The sequence below is a fragment of the Pseudopipra pipra genome, chromosome 4 (genome assembly GCF_036250125.1).
Source record: "Pseudopipra pipra isolate bDixPip1 chromosome 4, bDixPip1.hap1, whole genome shotgun sequence".
NCBI classification, from domain to species: domain Eukaryota; kingdom Metazoa; phylum Chordata; class Aves; order Passeriformes; family Pipridae; genus Pseudopipra; species Pseudopipra pipra.
Genome location: NC_087552.1, coordinates 75974089 through 75990980, shown reverse-complemented (window position 1 = coordinate 75990980; position 16892 = coordinate 75974089). Strand labels below are relative to the sequence as shown.

The window sequence follows — 16892 nt, the reverse complement described above, 5'->3', positions numbered from 1 at the left end:
CAGTATCCACCAGTTTTCCCTTTTATTCTCCCTTCAAGGCTGGACTGTGACTCCCTTCAGAGCTGGGAGCTGGGCCGGATGAATGGAGGCATTTTGTGTGTCCCCCCGAGCCAGGCTCCAGCCTCTGGAACACTCACCCAGAGCATGTCTGGAAGATGAGATTTCGGGTTCTAAATGGGCTGGTTTGTCTGAAGGCAGAGTTTGGGGCAGGGAGGGTGAACACATGAACGTCCCCCCACCCTGCGACACGATTTCAGTCCCCTGGTGACGTTAACGTTTCCCTCCACTGCCAAGGGTTTGTGTCGTTGTTTGAAACCCGCTGCAAGGGCAGAAACCACTTGTGGTATTAAACAGAATTAAAACTCAACGTGTCAAACAGGTGTGAAGTGCAACTGGGGAAGGAACACGGCATTACAGCCACTTCCAGCACATCGGCGGCCGGCACCCCAATCCAGAGAGCTCCCGGGAAAACAGCCTGCCCCCGGAACGGGGCGGCAGGCACACGCTTAGGGGATAATCTGGGAAAGACACTCACCTTCATCTGAGTGCATTCAAGGTTACACAGAGAACACAAATGTGGGAATATTCGCGGCGACGTCGCATAGTAGTCGTTCATCATGGACGGGGTGGGCAGGCGCTTGCTCTTCTGGGAGTCGGAGAACACGGGCAGCCAGGACGCCTTCACCACCCCGAACGGGGACTTGATGGGCCCCTCGGAGTGGAAGCCTTTGTGGCCCCCTCCGGACCTCCCGGAGGCGCCGGAGCCGCTGCCGGAGTCGCGCTGCTTCTGCTCGTGCTGGCTGATGGCGGCCAGGAGCCCGGCGGAGAAGGGCGGCGGCGTCATGGGCGGCAGGACGTGCTGGGACACGGGCGGCTGCACCAGCGGCGGCATCACGGGCGGCAGCAGGGGCTGCGCCAGCGGCGTGGGCAGCAGGGCCGGCATCATGGGCGGCAGCACCGGCGGCATGGGCGCCTGCGACACGGGCGTCACCACGGGCGGCGCGGCGGGCGCCGGGCACAGCCCCGACACCTTGGCCGGGGGCTCGGCCGGGAAGAACGGCGGGGCGCCGGAGGAGTCGCCCTGGAAGCCGGGCAGCTTCATCAGCTCGTCGGCCGGGAACACGGGGTTGCAGGGCACGGCGGGCGGCGGGACGGGCACCGGCACGCTCTGCTCCCGCGGCACGTCCTCCCTGCCGTCCGCGCCCGGGCCCTCGGCGTTGTACGCGCAGGCCTCCAGGGCCGGCTCCGGGAGCCCCTCGGGGCCGTAGGGGCACACCTCCAGCGGGTCCTCGGTGTAGCCGTACTTGCTGGCGTGCCCGTAGTCGATGACCTTGCCCTTGACGGCCGCGCCCGGCTCGGCCCCCCGCTCGTCCCCGCGGGCCGGGGCGCGCAGGCCGGGCAGGGGCTGGCCCATCTTGCGGATGCGGATCTCGCGCAGGATCCGCGGCATGTTCTCGGGGGTCAGCTGGTCGTCGGGGTAGCGGCTGAGCTCCTCCAGGTCCTCGTTGGACAGCCCGAAGCTCGCTAAAATGCTGGAGGCGCTCTCGGGTGTGTAGCGGTTCTGGGCGCTCGAGTTCTGCTCCAGCACCGGCACCGGCGCGGGCGGCTTTGGCGCGGCCGTCCCGGCCGGGCACGGGCCGCTGTCCCAGCGGTTGGGCCGAGGGTCTCCCTTCTGCTCCTGGTGCAGGCTGTTCTTCTCCTTGACCTTCCTGGGATCCGCCCTGTGCAGCGTGACCCGCACGTTGATCCTCTGGGAGCCCGTCCACTGCAGCGAGTCCTGGCCCGGGGGTCTCTGGGGCGCTGCCTGGGGGGCTCCCGGCGCCGGTTTCCTCTGCGGCCCCGCCGCCCCTCCTGCCCCGAAGGATCCCGGAGGCTTGCTGCCCGAGGGGTTGGGTCCCCTGGGCCGGGGGGGCAAGGTTCCTCTGGGGCTAAACATTGCGTCTGTGGGCAATGCCTGGCGGAACCCAGCGTGGGCAGGGGCCGCGCCGCCGCCGGACACCGAGGACCACGACTGCAGAGCCAAGTGGGTCTTAATTTGGGCAAGCTGAAAGGGAGGAGGGCCCGACACAAGGGGGCCGGCAAGGCCAAGGTTCAGGGAATTCACAAGTGGTGCGAAACTTTCCAAGAACAACACAAAGCTGCAAGTTAAAAGACAAGGATTAGATGGTTCGTCTGGTCACCTGCGCACAGCGGGCGAGAAAAGCAACCCAAGGCACAAAACGGGGGCTGCGGGACACTTAAAAACCTCAAAATTCCGTCAAACAAAAACATTTTCTTTCATTTGTGTAAAACCTTAATATAGAGAACAGGCAATTAAGTCAACGAGCTTCAGCCAGTGAGCTCAACGTCACAGGTCACACAGCCAGAGAGGACACCTGGAACAGCACCGGGTCAAACCAGGCACTTCACTGCCCCAGGACAACAGAGTTTGGGGTTGGTTACAGGTCATTGCATAAGCAATGAGGCAGAGGGTGAAGCCCCTCTCCAAAGGCTGACGAGGGATGGGATGGACTGGAAGTGACACCATTACATGGAGAACTCAAAGCGGTTACAACTCGGTGTCAGGTCGCTGTGGAGCCGCTTCCAGGAGGACACTCCCATGACACTCTCATGGGTAACAACTACACCCTGCAAGAATTCACGGGGTGTGACAACGCTTGGGTTCTGTGGATAGAAAATTTCCATTTCCCAGATGTTAAAAGCAAGAGCTTAAATCGAAACAGAGAGCTGTAAAATCGTACAGAAACAAAAAAACCATCCAGACACACAGAAAAGCACCATGGCTGTGGGAACTGGGTCTTATTTTGGGGCAAACCACCCAGAGTTCAGTCCTGTAAGGCAGGAAAAGCAGGTACAAATAGAGGGAGAGTAAAATTAAACACCAGAGTTCTGGAAATAGAATCACAGAGTGGTTTGGAAGGGACCTTAAAGACCATCTGATTCCAGCCCCTGCCACGGGCAGGGACACCTTCCACCAGACCAGGCTGTTCCAAGCCTCGTCCGACCCGGCTTCGGGCACTTCCAGGGATGAAGATTGAGACAAGAAGAGTAAAACAACAGAATTGTGGCAAAGTTCTGGTGCAGCTCCTCGCTGGCCGAGCAGGGGACACCGGGAGTCCTCGGTTTAGGGCGAGCACAACAACAGCCAAAACTCAGCGTGTCCTCAGCAGCATCCTCACCCCCAGCCCAAAACACGGCCCTGCAGGAGCAGCTGCTGGGATTAAAAGGTTCCCTCTGCCCCGGCCCAGCCCAGGAGAACCCAAACGGCACAACAGCACAGGCAGAGGCACCCCCAGAGCCCCCCCTCGGCCCGGTCGCTCTGGGTCCCCAGAACTGCCCGGGTGCTGCTCTGGCTCCTGCAGGGACACACGGGGGTCACGGCGTGTTCCCGGCAGCGTTCCCGGGTCCCGCTGCTCCCGCTGCTCCCGACGCTCCCGGTTCCTGCAGCGCCGAGGTTCTCGTCTCACCAGCCCCGTCCCAGGGCTGCTTTTCCAGGCTCGGGGAGGTGACTCCACACAGCAGCTGTTGGCAGGCAGGGGCGACTCTCCCGAGGCGTCACCCGGAAGGACTGAAGCGCTGAAGCCTGAGGAGCACGAGGAACAAACCCTACAGGGAGTGAGTGACCCCCACACGGGCGCTGGGGAGGGTTTTCCAGCTCCGTCCCTGGAGCTCGTTCCTATCTGTGTGTACAGGAATCACTTCGCTTGGACTCAGTACAAACTGCTCAGGCCAAGGACAAACATCAGTCCTGTTACACACAGGGAGTCATAATAACCAGATTCCCACCAGACAGCAATCCCAAAACTCCAGCCTCTCATCCAGGGCTCCTGGCCCAATATCCCTCCTCCCTCCACAAGTTCAGTGGGACTTCAATGGGAGCTGCACGTGGGGCCAAGTTTGCCCAGGACAGTTTCCAAGCAGACACGAACAAACCCCCCGAGCCATCTCCTGCCTTTCAGTTGGGGGTTTCTATGGAACTCTCAGCACTGGAGGGCAAAAAAATCCCTCCTGGCCCATTCCTGGGGGAAGCAGCTGGAGAGGGAACACTATCAAAGCCACCCATCGCCAGAACAACCACGGATATTTGAGGAGAGCAAGTTTTAAACACAACCAACAGGTCGGGAATCTCCCGGAGCAGAGAACGAACCAGAATTCCAGCAGGATGAAGTTTTACCAGTAAGGCACCTCCAGGTGGTGCAGGTCAGTGGGTCACCTGTGTGCTGGGAGCAGGGATGATCCCACCCCAGGATCTGGGACCACTGCCACAGCTCATCCCAACACACCTCAGCTCACACCTCCCCAGCCCGGCCAGGGAGGGTGATCCAGGCTGGAATGGGCTTGGAGCAACCTGGGCTATGGCAGGTGTGCCTGGCCAGGGCACTGGATGGGATTGAAGGTCCCTTCCCACCCAAAGCAGTGAGGGATCCTAGGACACACTGCCCAGCAGCAGCATGCAAGGAAGCCACTGTCAGCTGGGGGCCCGAGTGACCTTTCCCAAGGAAATGCTGGAAACAACAGCAGGAAATGCTGCCTAAGGAAATGCCAGGAGCAAGGAAACAATGGCCAGGGGTGTCAGGGGGGAGGCTCACCTTCCTCCCAGAGCAGCTTTGTTTGGGGGGGGCCTGAGCCGGGGCACTGCTGGGACAGGGACACCCCGGCATTCCCAGAGCAGGGACCGAGCCCCGAGCTGGGGCTGCAGTGCCAGTGCAGCCATGGGATGGTCTGGGTGGGAGAGAGCTCAGAGCACACCCATCCCACCAGGGACACCCCTGGCATTCCCAGAGCAGGGACGGAGCTCTGAGCTGGGGCTGCAGTGCCAGCGCAGCCATGGGATGGTCTGGGTGGGAGAGAGCTCAGAGCACACCCATCCCACCCAGGGACACCCCTGGCATTCCCAGAGCAGGGACTGAGCTCTGAGCTGGGGCTGCAGTGCCATGGGATGGTCTGGGTGGGAGAGACCTCAGGGCCCACCCATCCCACCAGGGACACCCCTGGCATTCCCAGAGCAGGGACTGAGCCCCGAGCTGGGGCTGCAGTGCCATGGGGTGGTCTGGGGTGGGAGAGACCTCAGAGCACACCCATCCCACCAGGGACACCTCCCACCAGAGCAGGGTGCTGTGAGCCCCGTCCAGCCTGGCCTGGGAGGAATCCTTAGGGGAAGAGCAGGGAGCTGGTGTGGATGGAGGGAGGGATGAGAGCACCCTGGCACTGCCGAGGTGTCCCAGTTCCTCCCAGTGCCAGCTGGGTTGGAGCAGAGGGGCTGCTCACACCCAGCCCAGCAGCCCCCTCACCCACTCCTGTCCCTGTCCCTGTCCCCCCAGGGCCTCGTGGAGTCCAAGCTCTGCGTGCTGCAGGGCAGAAGGAAGGATCCCGACCCCCTGGAGCCGTGTCCATGGTCACTGTGAGCACCAAACACCAACCCCAACATCCCCCCGGGGCAGTGCCAGCCTGGCTCTGGCACCTCAGGACAGGGGGAGGTGGATTTCTGGAGTCCCCTGGAAGGTTTATCAGAAGGGAAAGTCCGGTGAGCCACTGGAAGGAGAATTTTCTGATTTGTCCCTATAAATAGCACGGAATTTTCTGGCTCTGTGCTAACTGCAGAGCAGATAAATAAAGATGGCCCTGCACCCCCCAGGCTGGGGGAGCTGCTGTGCCTGTCCCATGAGCTGCTCCAGGACTGCCCATATCCCCAGGGATGGGGCCAGGGCACCTCCCCTCGCCACAGCCCAACAACCAGATCCCTTCTGCAGGTTCCTCGGGGTTCCTCTGACAGCCAAACCAGCCTCTGCAGGGACCTGGATTCTCCTCTTCCTTGCTGTTCCCAGCACAGTGATGGTGTCTGGTGGGAGCTGAGGGGCTCCAGCTGCCCCAGCCCCTGGCAGAGCCTGTGGGCCCTCAGGGGGACTCCTGGTTGGATCATTCCTCATCCAGCTCGGGCCACGGCAGCCTGGACGTGCCTCCATCAGGCTCAGGAAGGGGCAAGGCATTCCCAGCCATCCTCCTGCACCTGGAGCAGGGATCCACCCTCCGGGACGGCCCCACCATCCCGGGCACTGCCCACGGGGGTGTTCCATGCTGGCACCACCCGGAGCCCTGGGACTGTCCCTCGGGAGCTTCCTCAGGTGGCACCCAGGGTGCTGCCCCTGCCAGCACAGACACAGACCCTGCAGGGGCACCCACCTTCAGCAGGGTGTGCCTCGCTCTGCTTTATCCACTGTCCATCCATGGTATCCCTCGATCCAGGGTCGCTCCAGCTCCTCTGAGGGTGCTGAGCTCAGCCCAGGTGAGCCCAGCCCAGGTGAGCCCAGCCCAGGTGAGCTCAGCCCAGGTGAGCCCAGCCCAGGTCCAGATCCAGCCTGGCCCTCCCTGATTTTGGCAGAGCCAGGGCAGCCCCTCCTCCGGGTGCTCCGTCATTCCAGCAGCATCCCCTGCCCGCTCAGGCAAAGATTCCCAGGATAACAGAGGGGAAAGCTGCTCCCAAATCCTCCCACACCTGGGCCACCCAGGAGCTGCCTCCGGGCACGTTCCTGCTGCCATCTCCAGATCCTGCAGGATCTGAGCTGGGATCTGAATTCCAAGGGCCAAGCCCAAGCCCAGGCTCCCGGCTCCCAGCACCGGGAATGCTCTGGACACACCAGGACACAGAGGGGGGTCTGCAGCAGGGCAGGACCTGTCCTGGAGCAGGAGCAGAGAGGCAGGAGGGCTGTGTCCCCAGGGAGTGGTGCTGGAGCACCTGGATGGCAGGAACACAGGCCACAGCCCAGCCCGGGCTCCACACGCTCCCGGGATCCTGGGCTTCCCAGGGCAAAGCCAACAGCAAAGCTGAGCTGGAATTCCAGAGCCCAGCAACAGGCAGAGCCCAGCAACAGGCAGAGCCCAGCAACAGGCAGAGCCCAGCTACAGGCAGAGCCCAGCAAGAGGCAGAGCCCGGCAACAGGCAGCTGGACACCGACCCCAGAATGGACCAGGGGTTGTTGGGCCCCAAAAAAGCAGGGGAAGGGAAAGGAAGCACTTAGGGAAGAAAACTCCTGGGAGAAGATAAAGACAATGTGCCAGGGGAAGGAGGCAAAGGCCAAGCCAAGGCCCTTGTTCCTCCCCTGCCACTGCACAGGACAGCACATGGGAGCCAAACTGCCCCTGTCCTCCCTCCTCTGCCCCGGTTTCACCGTGGAGCAGGACACTGCAGGTGTGGAACATCCCTCCAGCCAGGTGTGGAACATCCCTCCAGCCAGGTGTGGAACATCCCTCCAGCCAGGTGTGGAACATCCCTCCAGCCAGGTGTGGAACATCCCTCCAGCCCCTCCAGGCTGCAGCCCTGCCCTTCCAGCCCAGGCTGCAGGGAAAGCCTGACCTTGGCCAAGCTCAGCTCAGCCCAGACCCGCCTGGTTCAGCCCCAGATGCCAAGCACAGCTCCCAGGAAGAGGGAACTCCATCCCTGCCAGAGCCAGGGCCGCTGGAACAGCACCATCAGCCACGGGAGCCACTGAACGACCCCCAAAACTGCTCCAGCCCAGCCTGCCCAGCAGCAGGTTCAGAACAAACACACAAAGCACCACCTGCACGAGCCTTCCAGCGAGGAATTCCTGGGCCAGGGCACAGAAAGGGGCACTTTGGCACCAGGAATCCACCGGACAGCTTCAAATTTCCCTTTCCACGTCAGACTTCTGAGCAGCACAAACCCTGCCCTGTTTCATAAACGTGTTTATACACAAGCACCAGCTCTGCGTGTACACAAAAGCCTCACAGACACAGCAAACACCAATATTTCTGCCTAAAACTCCCTGAGAAAAGGCCAAATTCCATGCAGGGTATTTAACTCGGTGGCAAAGAAACAGGAAAACGTTTTATTTACCTTCAAACGTGGAGGGCAAAAGGAAAACAAAGGTCCCTGTGTTGTTGCTCAGACCCGGCCGAGCTCCCTGTCTGGCAGCTGAGCTCAGCCCCAAAACCCGAGTCCGAGGAATTTGGGGAAGGAAAGGAGGGAAGAGGAGGAATCCAGCAGGTTTTGTCAGCACTGGGAACCCCGCCCTTGGATAAACATCCTCGGTTCCATCAGAATTTGGGGAAGAGGAGGCCGGGCTCATCCCTTCTGCCCCACACCCTGGAGCCAGAGGGACCCTCTGGGCACATTGTGATTATCATAAATCAGGGAAAAGAAACGAAACTCGGGACCCTTTGGGCACATTGTGATTATCACAAATCAGGGAAAAGAAACGAAACTCGGGATCCTTTGGGCACATTGTGATTATCATAAATCAGGGAAAAGAAACGAAACTCGGGATCCTTTGGGCACATTGTAATCACCACAAATCAGGGAAAAGAAACGAAACTCAGGATCCTTTGGGCACATTGTGATTATCACAAATCAGGGAAAAGAAACGAAACTCGGGATCCTTTGGGCACATTGTGATTATCACAAATCGGGGAAAAGAAACGAAACTCGGGATCCTTTGGGCACATTGTAATCATCATAAATCAGGGAAAAGAAACGAAACTCGGGATCCTCCCGGTCCTCGGAGAGCGGCTGCTCCCAGGGAAAAGAATGAGCTCACGTCAGGCCCACCCTCCCCACCGGGGAGAGCAGCAAAACCCCAAATAACAACATTTAAACAGCAGCTGGGGGCTGGGGAGCGGGAGGGACGGCTGGGCCGGGGCTTCTGGGGGCTCGGGGGGGTTCATAAAACAACCACAACAGAGTTTAATCGGGTGAGAAGGAGTCCTATAAAAAGACAACTCAGAAAAAACAAACAAACAAACAAACAACAAGCCATATTACATTTCTGCCTTAAATTAGTAATAACGGCAAAAGCAGTGAAGGAGCACGAGTTTAAATTGGGGTGAAAATAATAAAAAATAGAAAAAGGTTAAATCCCCCAATCGAGGAGGTTCCTGCAAGGCACGTGACGAGACAGAGACGCAACACCCGGCCTGGGGGGGTAAAGAATTCAATTCCTCTTTCGATTATTTTTGGTTGTTTGTGGTTGTTTATGGTTGTAACACCCAACCGTCACCGTCCCAAAGCGCAAAAGGGCCAAAAGCCCCGATTTTAACCCCAAAGCAGGAGCGCGAGGCAAAACTCGGGGGGCAAAACCCGACCCGAGTTCAACCCGAACAACAATCCCCAGCGGCCAGACCGCTTTGTTGGGAAACAACCGGAGAGTTTTGTCTGAGAACAACCGGAGAATTCAGGGCCCGGGAGGCCCGGGCTGGGCTGGGCCGGGGTCTGAGCGATGCTCGGGGGGTGCGGGGAACACCCGGGGACGGGGGGGGAAACGAGGGACAGGGGAGCCTTAAAAACGCGCGAATCCGAGATTTTAAGGTAAAAAAAGCGAGGCCGAAGCCCGCGGCGGGTCCCCGGCGGGGCACAGGGAGGGTTTATCCGCCTGCCGGGGGATCATCCCTCAGGGATGGAGATAAGGGATGGACGCAAAGGATAAGGGATGACGATAAAGGCTGAGGGATGAGGGATGAAAGTTGACGGATAGAGGATAAAAGACGAAGGATAAACCCCCCCTGCCCGGGGTCCCCCGTGAGGGCCCCTCGCCCCCCCCCCCGCCCCGGCCGCCATTACGCGCGTCCCCCTCCGGCCCCGCCGCGCCGGGGGGTGGGGGGGGCAGCCGGCGCCCGCCTCCTACCTCGTCCCGGGCGCAGCCGCGGCTCGCTCCGCGTCCCCCGCCGCCGGGAAACCGGGAAAGAGCGGCGGGAAGGGCGTTAAAGGCGCCGGGAGCGGCGCCGGGGGCGGCGCGCGGAGGGACACGGCGCGCTCCGCGCACTGCGGCTGCGCGCGGCGCGGAGGGGGCGCGCCCCGCCCCCCTGGCTTCAGCGGGAGGGACTGCGCGTGCGCGTCGTGCGCGGAGGGGCGGGGCTACCCCCGCCGCGGGGCACGCTGGGAGCCGGCCCGCCCTATATAAGCGGCGCGGGCGGGAGCGGCCCATTAGAGCGACAGTCGCGGCCGCAGGAGGTGATGCTGCGTTAGAGCGATTTTATTGCCCATTTTCGCTCTTTCGTGGTCCCGCTGCGGTAATTCCTAAAGCCCTCTGCCTTTTTATCTCCTCAGTTGCTCATCCTGCTGCTCGCGGTCCCGATGGCGACATCTCAAGAGTCAAAAATGAGAACAATTTGCCCCGACGGTTACGGGGAACGAGACCGGGGGTTACGAAACGGGGTCCTGCCTGATGGTTGCAAAAGGTGGAACGCGTAAAAGTCTTCCTAAGAAAAGATGGTCTTTGTAACTGTCAAGCCTAATGAACAAGAAGGGAGATTTAATCCGTGAATCACAGAGCAGCCAACAAGCTCTAAGGGATGTCCAGGTGTTAAAAATACAAATTACTTGTTAAAGTTTAGGGCTTGGTGATCTTGGATCTCGGGGGAGGTTAACAAGGCTTGGGGGAAAAAAGGATGCTCACGGATGCAAAGAATTTGGTTTATGGGACATCTGGCAGAACTCCCAAGATCGGGAAGAAATTAATTAAAGAACTCAACAGTTGTGCTGAAATCAGCTCCAAACGGGTAAAGAAGGTAATTCTGGCAGGGGCAGATCCTGACCCCCAACCAAAAACCCACAAACCCAAAAGAAGGGAAGACCGAGCCCGGCACTAATTACCACGGGGAGCGAGAGGGTCGTTAACTGACAGAAGATGGAACACTAATTAATGAGAGAACTGTGTAACCTGTGGCCAATGAACACTTGTTCCTTTGCTCACTGACATGGATGAATCGTGGAAGGTTTGGTAGCCGGGGTTTGATCTGTGGGGTTCCAGCTCTGAAATAAAGGATCTGTGCCCGTCTCCAGTGTCATTGCTGCCTGCTGCTCTCCAGGGAGCGGATCCCACGGCTGGCACAGCAGGGGCACTGCCTGGGAACCAGGGGCAGGAGGGACCCAGCTCCTTCCCATCCCCTGAGCCCCCCTCGGCACCACCGGCAGCTTCTGGAACGTTCCTCTCAGGAGGTTCCCACCTGGTGCTTCTCCAGCCTCACCCACACGTGGATCCCCCTCGGGGTGTCCTGGGCTCGGGGAGACACAGGGGGAGCCCCAGTTTTTCCAGGGAAAACCAGCCCGGGACTGGTGAGGTGCTTGGGATGGACCTGCCCATCCCTGGGAGCGTCCCAGGCCACGCTGGACGGGGCTGGGAGCAGCCTGGGATAGTGGAAGGTGTCCCTGCCTGTGGCACTGGGGGGGATTCAAGGTCCCTCCCCACCCAAACCAGGCTGGGATTTGCTCTGGAGCAGCAGCAGGAGCACCTGGTACCTCCAAGGAGTTGTTCTCCTGGGGATACACTGAGTCAGGGTTCCCAAATCCAGCCTTTCCACAGCCTGTGGGGCTGCACGTGACCTGGACCAAACCCCTCTGCCCCCTCAGGAGCTCCTGTCCCTCCAGATTCCCTCATGCTCTGTCCCACAGAGCACCTTGGGAGTCACAGGCTCCAAGGAGACAGAAAACACCTCTAAAACTTCCACGTTAATTCCTGAAAATCCCCAAAGCAGGCGCCAAACACCTTTAAAACTTCCACATTAATTCCTACAAACATCAGACATTCCTCGCTCCCCCCACGCCCAGTGAGGGGCAGGAAGGATCCTTCTGGAGCAGGAACCCGTGTTCCCTACACTTCAGAATCCAATTCTCACCAAATTCCAGGAATTGTGGCTGTTTCGCCACTTTTGGGAGCAGCCTTTGGGGGAGGCTCTGGGAAATGGGACCGTTGGAGCTCTGAGCCCCTTGGGAACGCCAGTATTGGGGCTGCCTGTGCAACCTGAGCTGTTCCAGGTGTCCTGGTGTCCCACAGGATCCCTGAGCTGTTCCAGGTGTCCTGGTGTCCCACAGGATCCCTGAGCTGTTCCAGGTGTCCTGGTGTCCCACAGGATCCCAGGGATGCCGGGATGGGGTTGGGCCCCCTCAGGACCCGTTTGGGTGCTGGGATGTGCTGGGTCAAAGCAAGGTCCCAAAAGAGCTGGACAGGAGAGCAAATCCCAAAGCTGCTGCCAGAACAGCTCCAGGAGACCCCCGAGGGCTCAGCTCTGCTCCAGCCCTGGGGCTGCCCCCAAATCCCGCTGGATCCCACAGGGATTCGGGGCAGGTGGGAGGAGACTCTTGGGGTGCAGCCAGAAAGTGAGAAGGGGGGATTTTGGGGATCTGGGATCCACTTCCAGGTGATTCCCAAACCCCCAGGCCAAGACAGTCAAAGCTGAGGAGCGGGATGTGAGTCCTGGAGTCGGGATGGGGCTGGATGTGGGTTCTGGAGTCGGGATGGGGCTGGATGTGGGTTCTGGAGCTGGGATGGGGCTGGATGTGGGTTCTGGAGTCAGGATGGGGCTGGATGTGAATCCTGGAGCTGGGATGGGGCTGGATGTGAGTCCTGGAGTCGGGATGGGGCTGGATGTGAGTCCTGGAGCTGGGATGGGGCTGGATGTGAGTCCTGGAGTCGGGATGGGGCTGGATGTGGGTTCTGGAGTCGGGATGGGGCTGGATGTGGGTTCTGGAGTCAGGATGGGGCTGGATGTGGGTTCTGGAGTCGGGATGGGGCTGGATGTGAATCCTGGAGCTGGGATGGGGCTGGATGTGGGTTCTGGAGTCAGGATGGGGCTGATGCATCACCAGTGAAGGACTTGGGCAGCTCCTGAAACGTCCTGGGCGAGGGATTTGGGATTACACCTGTAGGAAAGGTGTGTCCTATCCCAAAAAAGGGGTGGGAGCCCGGGCTGGGGGTGGAGGGGTGGGAGCAGAGCCCAGACAGAGGTTGTGTCACAGCTCCATGAATTTGGGAGCTTTGCCACCACAAGTCCCCCAGGTGTGCTCCGGCCATCCCAGCACCTGGAATGGCAGGAGCATCCCTGGGGCACCCCCGGGACAGCTGGGGGGGGGGGTGCAGGAGCATCCCTGGGGCACCCCCGGGACAGCTGGGGGTGGTGCAGGAGCTCTGGATCCCCCCTGATTCCTTGAGCTGAGTGTGGGATGACACCTGCCCCGATCCCACCATTTCCTCCTCATCCACATTCCGGGTTTCCCAGGAGAGGAGCCTGTGCTCCCTGGAGCCGTTGGATCCATGTTCCCTGGGCCTGTGCTCCCTGGAGCCGTTGGATCCACGTCCCAGGGGGATCAGGGGACACGGGACATGTCCCTCCTGCAGCCCCTCTGCAGTCCCTGCGCTCCCCACGGGGCAGCCCCAGCTCTGCCCTCCCCCGTCTCCTGCTGCCCTCGGGATGCTGAGCTCCCAGAAACCTCGGGAGGGACGTTTAAAGCTCCCAAAAATCTCGGGAGGGACGTTTAAAGCTCCGATCAGGCAGTGGGGAAGGGGGCGAGGCCTGGGGAGATGGGATGGGCTCCACGAGGGGCTGAGCCCAGGGAGGAGCCCCGGGGCTGCCGGAATAGGAGGGTGGCTCGGAGGGGCAGGAGTGGAGGAGGGAACCGACACCGAAGGGCTGGAGAGTCCAGGGCAGGAGCTGGGAAGGGGCTGGAGCAGCAGGAGCAGCTGAGGGAGCTGGGGGGGCTCAGCCTGGAGAAAAGGAGGCTCAGGGGGGACCTTCTGGCTCTGCAACCCCCTGACAGGAGGGGGGAGCCGGGGGGGATTCGGGCTCTGCTCCCAAAAAACAAGTGACAGGATCAGAGGAAATGGCCTCAAGTTGCACCAGGGGAGGCTCAGGTTGGATATCAGGGAAATTCCCCCTGGAAAGGGCTGTGCAGCCCTGGCACAGCTGCCCAGGGAGGGGGGAGTCCCCATCCTTGGGGGGATTTAACAGCCCCGTGGATGTGGCACCTGGGGACATGTGGTGGCCCTGGGTTAATGGTGGCACTGGATGCTCCGGGGGGCCCTTGGCAGCTGCTGTCCCCAATTAACTCATTAACTCATTAACTCATCAGCCTGAGGTGACCCTGGGGCGGCCCCGGGGGTCTCTGCTCTCCCCGCTGTCACAGAGTGGGACAGCCCCCGGCTCCAGATGGGGCCACCAGCCCGGGGGTCCCGCGGGGCTGGGGCTGCGTGACAGCGGCGCCGGGGCGGGGACAGACCCCGACGGCCCCCCCGGGCCCCAGGAGCCCCCCCAGACCCCAAGAGCCGCCCCCCACAGCCCCCGGCTGTGCTGGGAGCAGGGATGGAGCCCCAGCTGAGGCACTGGGAGGACTGGGAGCTGTGGTACTGGGAGAACTGGGAGCTGTGGTACTGGGAGGACTGGGAGCTGTGGTACTGGGAGCCCCGTGTCCCTGTTGGGGACAGAGCAGGGGACACCCAGCCCCGTGTCCCTGTTGGGGACAGAGCAGGGGACACCCAGCCCCGTGTCCCTGTTGGGGACAGAGCAGGGGACACCCAGCCCCGTGTCCCTGTGTCCCCGTGGCCGGGAGCACACGCGGTGCCAAGCGAGCCCGCGTGTGACATTCCCGGTCTGTGTCTCACATTCCCGGTGCTTGTGTGACATTCCCGGTGGCGCTGGGGCCGGGCCCGGGTGTCGGGGACATTCCCGGACTGACCGGGTGACCTTGCGGGGCTGCCCCGGCCCGTCGCAGCCCCGTCCCCCCCGGATTTGGGATGGATTTGGGGCACAGCCCTGGCCGTGCCCGGGGCCTCTCGTACCCCCAAAGCACCCGAGAGCCGCGGGAGGGCCCCGCCACGAGGACAAACGCCCCCAGCCCCGGGGACACCCCGGGCCGCCCCTCCAGGGCCATCCCCGGCACTGCCGAGCCCCCCGTGCCGGCGGCACCCCCAGGCCCCCGGCACCCCCAGGCCCCCGGCACCCCCAGACCCCCCGGCAGCCGGGGGTCATCCCGACACTTCCCGGGCTCAGCCCCTTCCCCCGGGCTGTGCCCGTCCCGTCTGGTGCCCCCTGTCCCGGCCATACAAGGAGCCGCCCGGCAGCTCATTTGTCCCCGAGGTGCCAGGGGGGCACAAGGGACCCGGGGAGGGGATTGTCACCCCCGCGGAGCCACCTGCTCCCGTCACGGCCCCGGGGACGCCCCGCTGGCCTCCCGGGACACCTCGTGCTGCCGGAGCCCCCAACCCCAGCCCCTTGTTTGGGAACCGGCGGGGGCAGGTTCCCGAGGGATGAGGGCACGGCATGGAAATAGCTCCCTCGGGGGGCCCTGGCGACGGTGCCACCAGCAGATGCTGGGCTGGGGGACAGGGGGGGCTCTGCCCTCGGTCCGGCCCCCCCGCCCTCGCCCCCGGCCCCGCCGGGCGCGTTTTGCTCCATCGGGAATCCCCCCATCCATCGGGAAAAGCCGGACATGCCCAGGGGCACCTGGGCAGGGACACGGGGGGGACCCCCCCCAACCCGGGGGGCCGGGCACGGCGGGACCCCCACACTGAGGGGGTCAAACCCGCAGGCTCGGGGGGTCCCTGACCCCGCAGCACCCCCGGGTGACCCCCAAACCGCCCATGGAGCCTCCGCGGACCCCCCAGGGCACGGGGACCCCCCCAGGCTGCTGCCCCCCACCCCCCAAAATCCCAGCCCGGAGCGGGGAAGGGGTTTGGGGTCACGCCGAGGGGTGAGGGGGAGATTTTGGCTCCCCCCTTTCTGCCTTGGGGGTCCCAAGGGGGTGCCCCCCCTCCCGCGGGCCCCCTCCTGCCAGAGCCCCCCCGGGGCAGGCGGGACCCCCCCGCAGTACCCCGGTACCCCCACACCGGGGGGAGGGGCTGAGAGCCCCCAGAGCCGGGTCGGGGGGCGGCACCCGGGGCCGGCAAAGGCTCAGATCCCCCCCAACCCACCGTGCGGGGTCCCGGGGGGGCTGCGGGGACCCCGGGGGGGCTGCGGGGACCCCGGGCCGGGCACTCACCGTCCGAGCGGGTCGGGGGGGCAGCGGGCGGGGGCCCGGGGGGTTCCGGGGGCCCCGCGCTCGGGGGGTCGCGGAGCCGCCGCCGCCCGAAGGCATCGCGGGGGTCGCGGCGCGGGCGCTCCCGGCGCGGCCCCGCTCGGGGCTGGCGCCTGTCCCGGGACGGCACCGGCACCGCCGCCGCGGGGGGGGCGCGGGGGGGGCCCGGGGGCGGCGCTGGGGGGGCCCCGAGCACGAGGATGCGGGGATGGGACCCCCCGGGGATCCCCTCATTCTGGGAGTGCAGGGCTGAGTCACCCCTCGAGGTGCCCCCGACCCTGGGGTGCAGCTCTGAGTCCTCCCCCCGGGGGTGCCCCCGCTCGGGGGGGCAGGGATGGGTGGCCCCCCCACCCCGGGTGTCCCGAACACTGGGGGTGCGGGGATGGCACCCGGGGATCCCCCCGTTCTGGGGCTGCAGGGCCAGGTGCCCCCCCGGTGCCCCCAATAGGGGGGTGCAGAGCTGGGAGCCCCCCCCCCGAGGTGCCCCCGAAACTGGGGGCGCAGGATGGGCCCTCCCGGGTGTCCCCAGTCCTGGGGGGCGGCTCCGAGGCCCCCCCAGTGCTCCGCTATGGGGGTGCAGGGCCGGGTGCCCCCCCGCCCCCGAGATGACCCCAAAAGTGGGGGTGCGGGGCTCGGTGCCCCCCCCCGGTGCCCCCAAACTGGGGGTGCCAGCCGGGCCTCCAGGGTGCCCCCCCGGTTCTGGGGGTGCAGGGCCAGGTCCCTTCTCCTCCCCAACCCCCCCCCCCCCCCCAAAATCCAGGTTTGGGTGCCCCCCCCTCCCCCCCCGCGCCGGCCACGTGACCGCCCCGCCCCCTCCCTGTGTTTACATCAACCGGCCAATCAGCGCCGCTCTGACATCGCTCCCGAGGGGCGGTGCGCGCGGCTTGTGTCGCCTCTCCCCATTGGTCGCCGCTCCCGCCAATCACCGCCCGCGGCGCGGGGGCGGGGCCCCGTGGTTATTTACATCGCGTCTGGCTCCGCCCCCGCCGCCCGGCCCCGCCCCCGCGCCCTGCCCGTCTGACCCACGTGGGGGACGCGTGCGAGCGGCCAATCAGAGCCGCCGGGGTCAGCCAATCCGGAGCGCGGCTCGGCGGGC

The 16892-nt window shown here is 63.4% G+C and overlaps 1 protein-coding gene across 5 annotated transcripts in view; it reads right to left on the bottom strand.

Annotated features, from left to right (window-relative positions):
* ZNF638 (zinc finger protein 638) overlaps positions 1-16045 on the bottom strand; it is a 48336-nt gene extending 32291 nt beyond the window's left edge. The window contains exons 1-2 of one of the 5 annotated variants that reach the window (XM_064653641.1): positions 15761-15890; positions 536-2138 (exon numbers count right to left, since the gene is read on the bottom strand). In XM_064653641.1, coding sequence (XP_064509711.1) covers positions 536-1936 — 1401 coding nt within the window. In that variant the 5' untranslated portion in view covers positions 1937-2138; positions 15761-15890. Of the gene's footprint in view, positions 1-535; positions 4754-9635; positions 9951-15760 lie in introns of those variants that run through there. The other 4 variants (XM_064653643.1, XM_064653645.1, XM_064653644.1 and 1 more) reach the window with 4 other exon arrangements.
* Between the last annotated feature and the right edge of the window lie 847 nt (positions 16046-16892).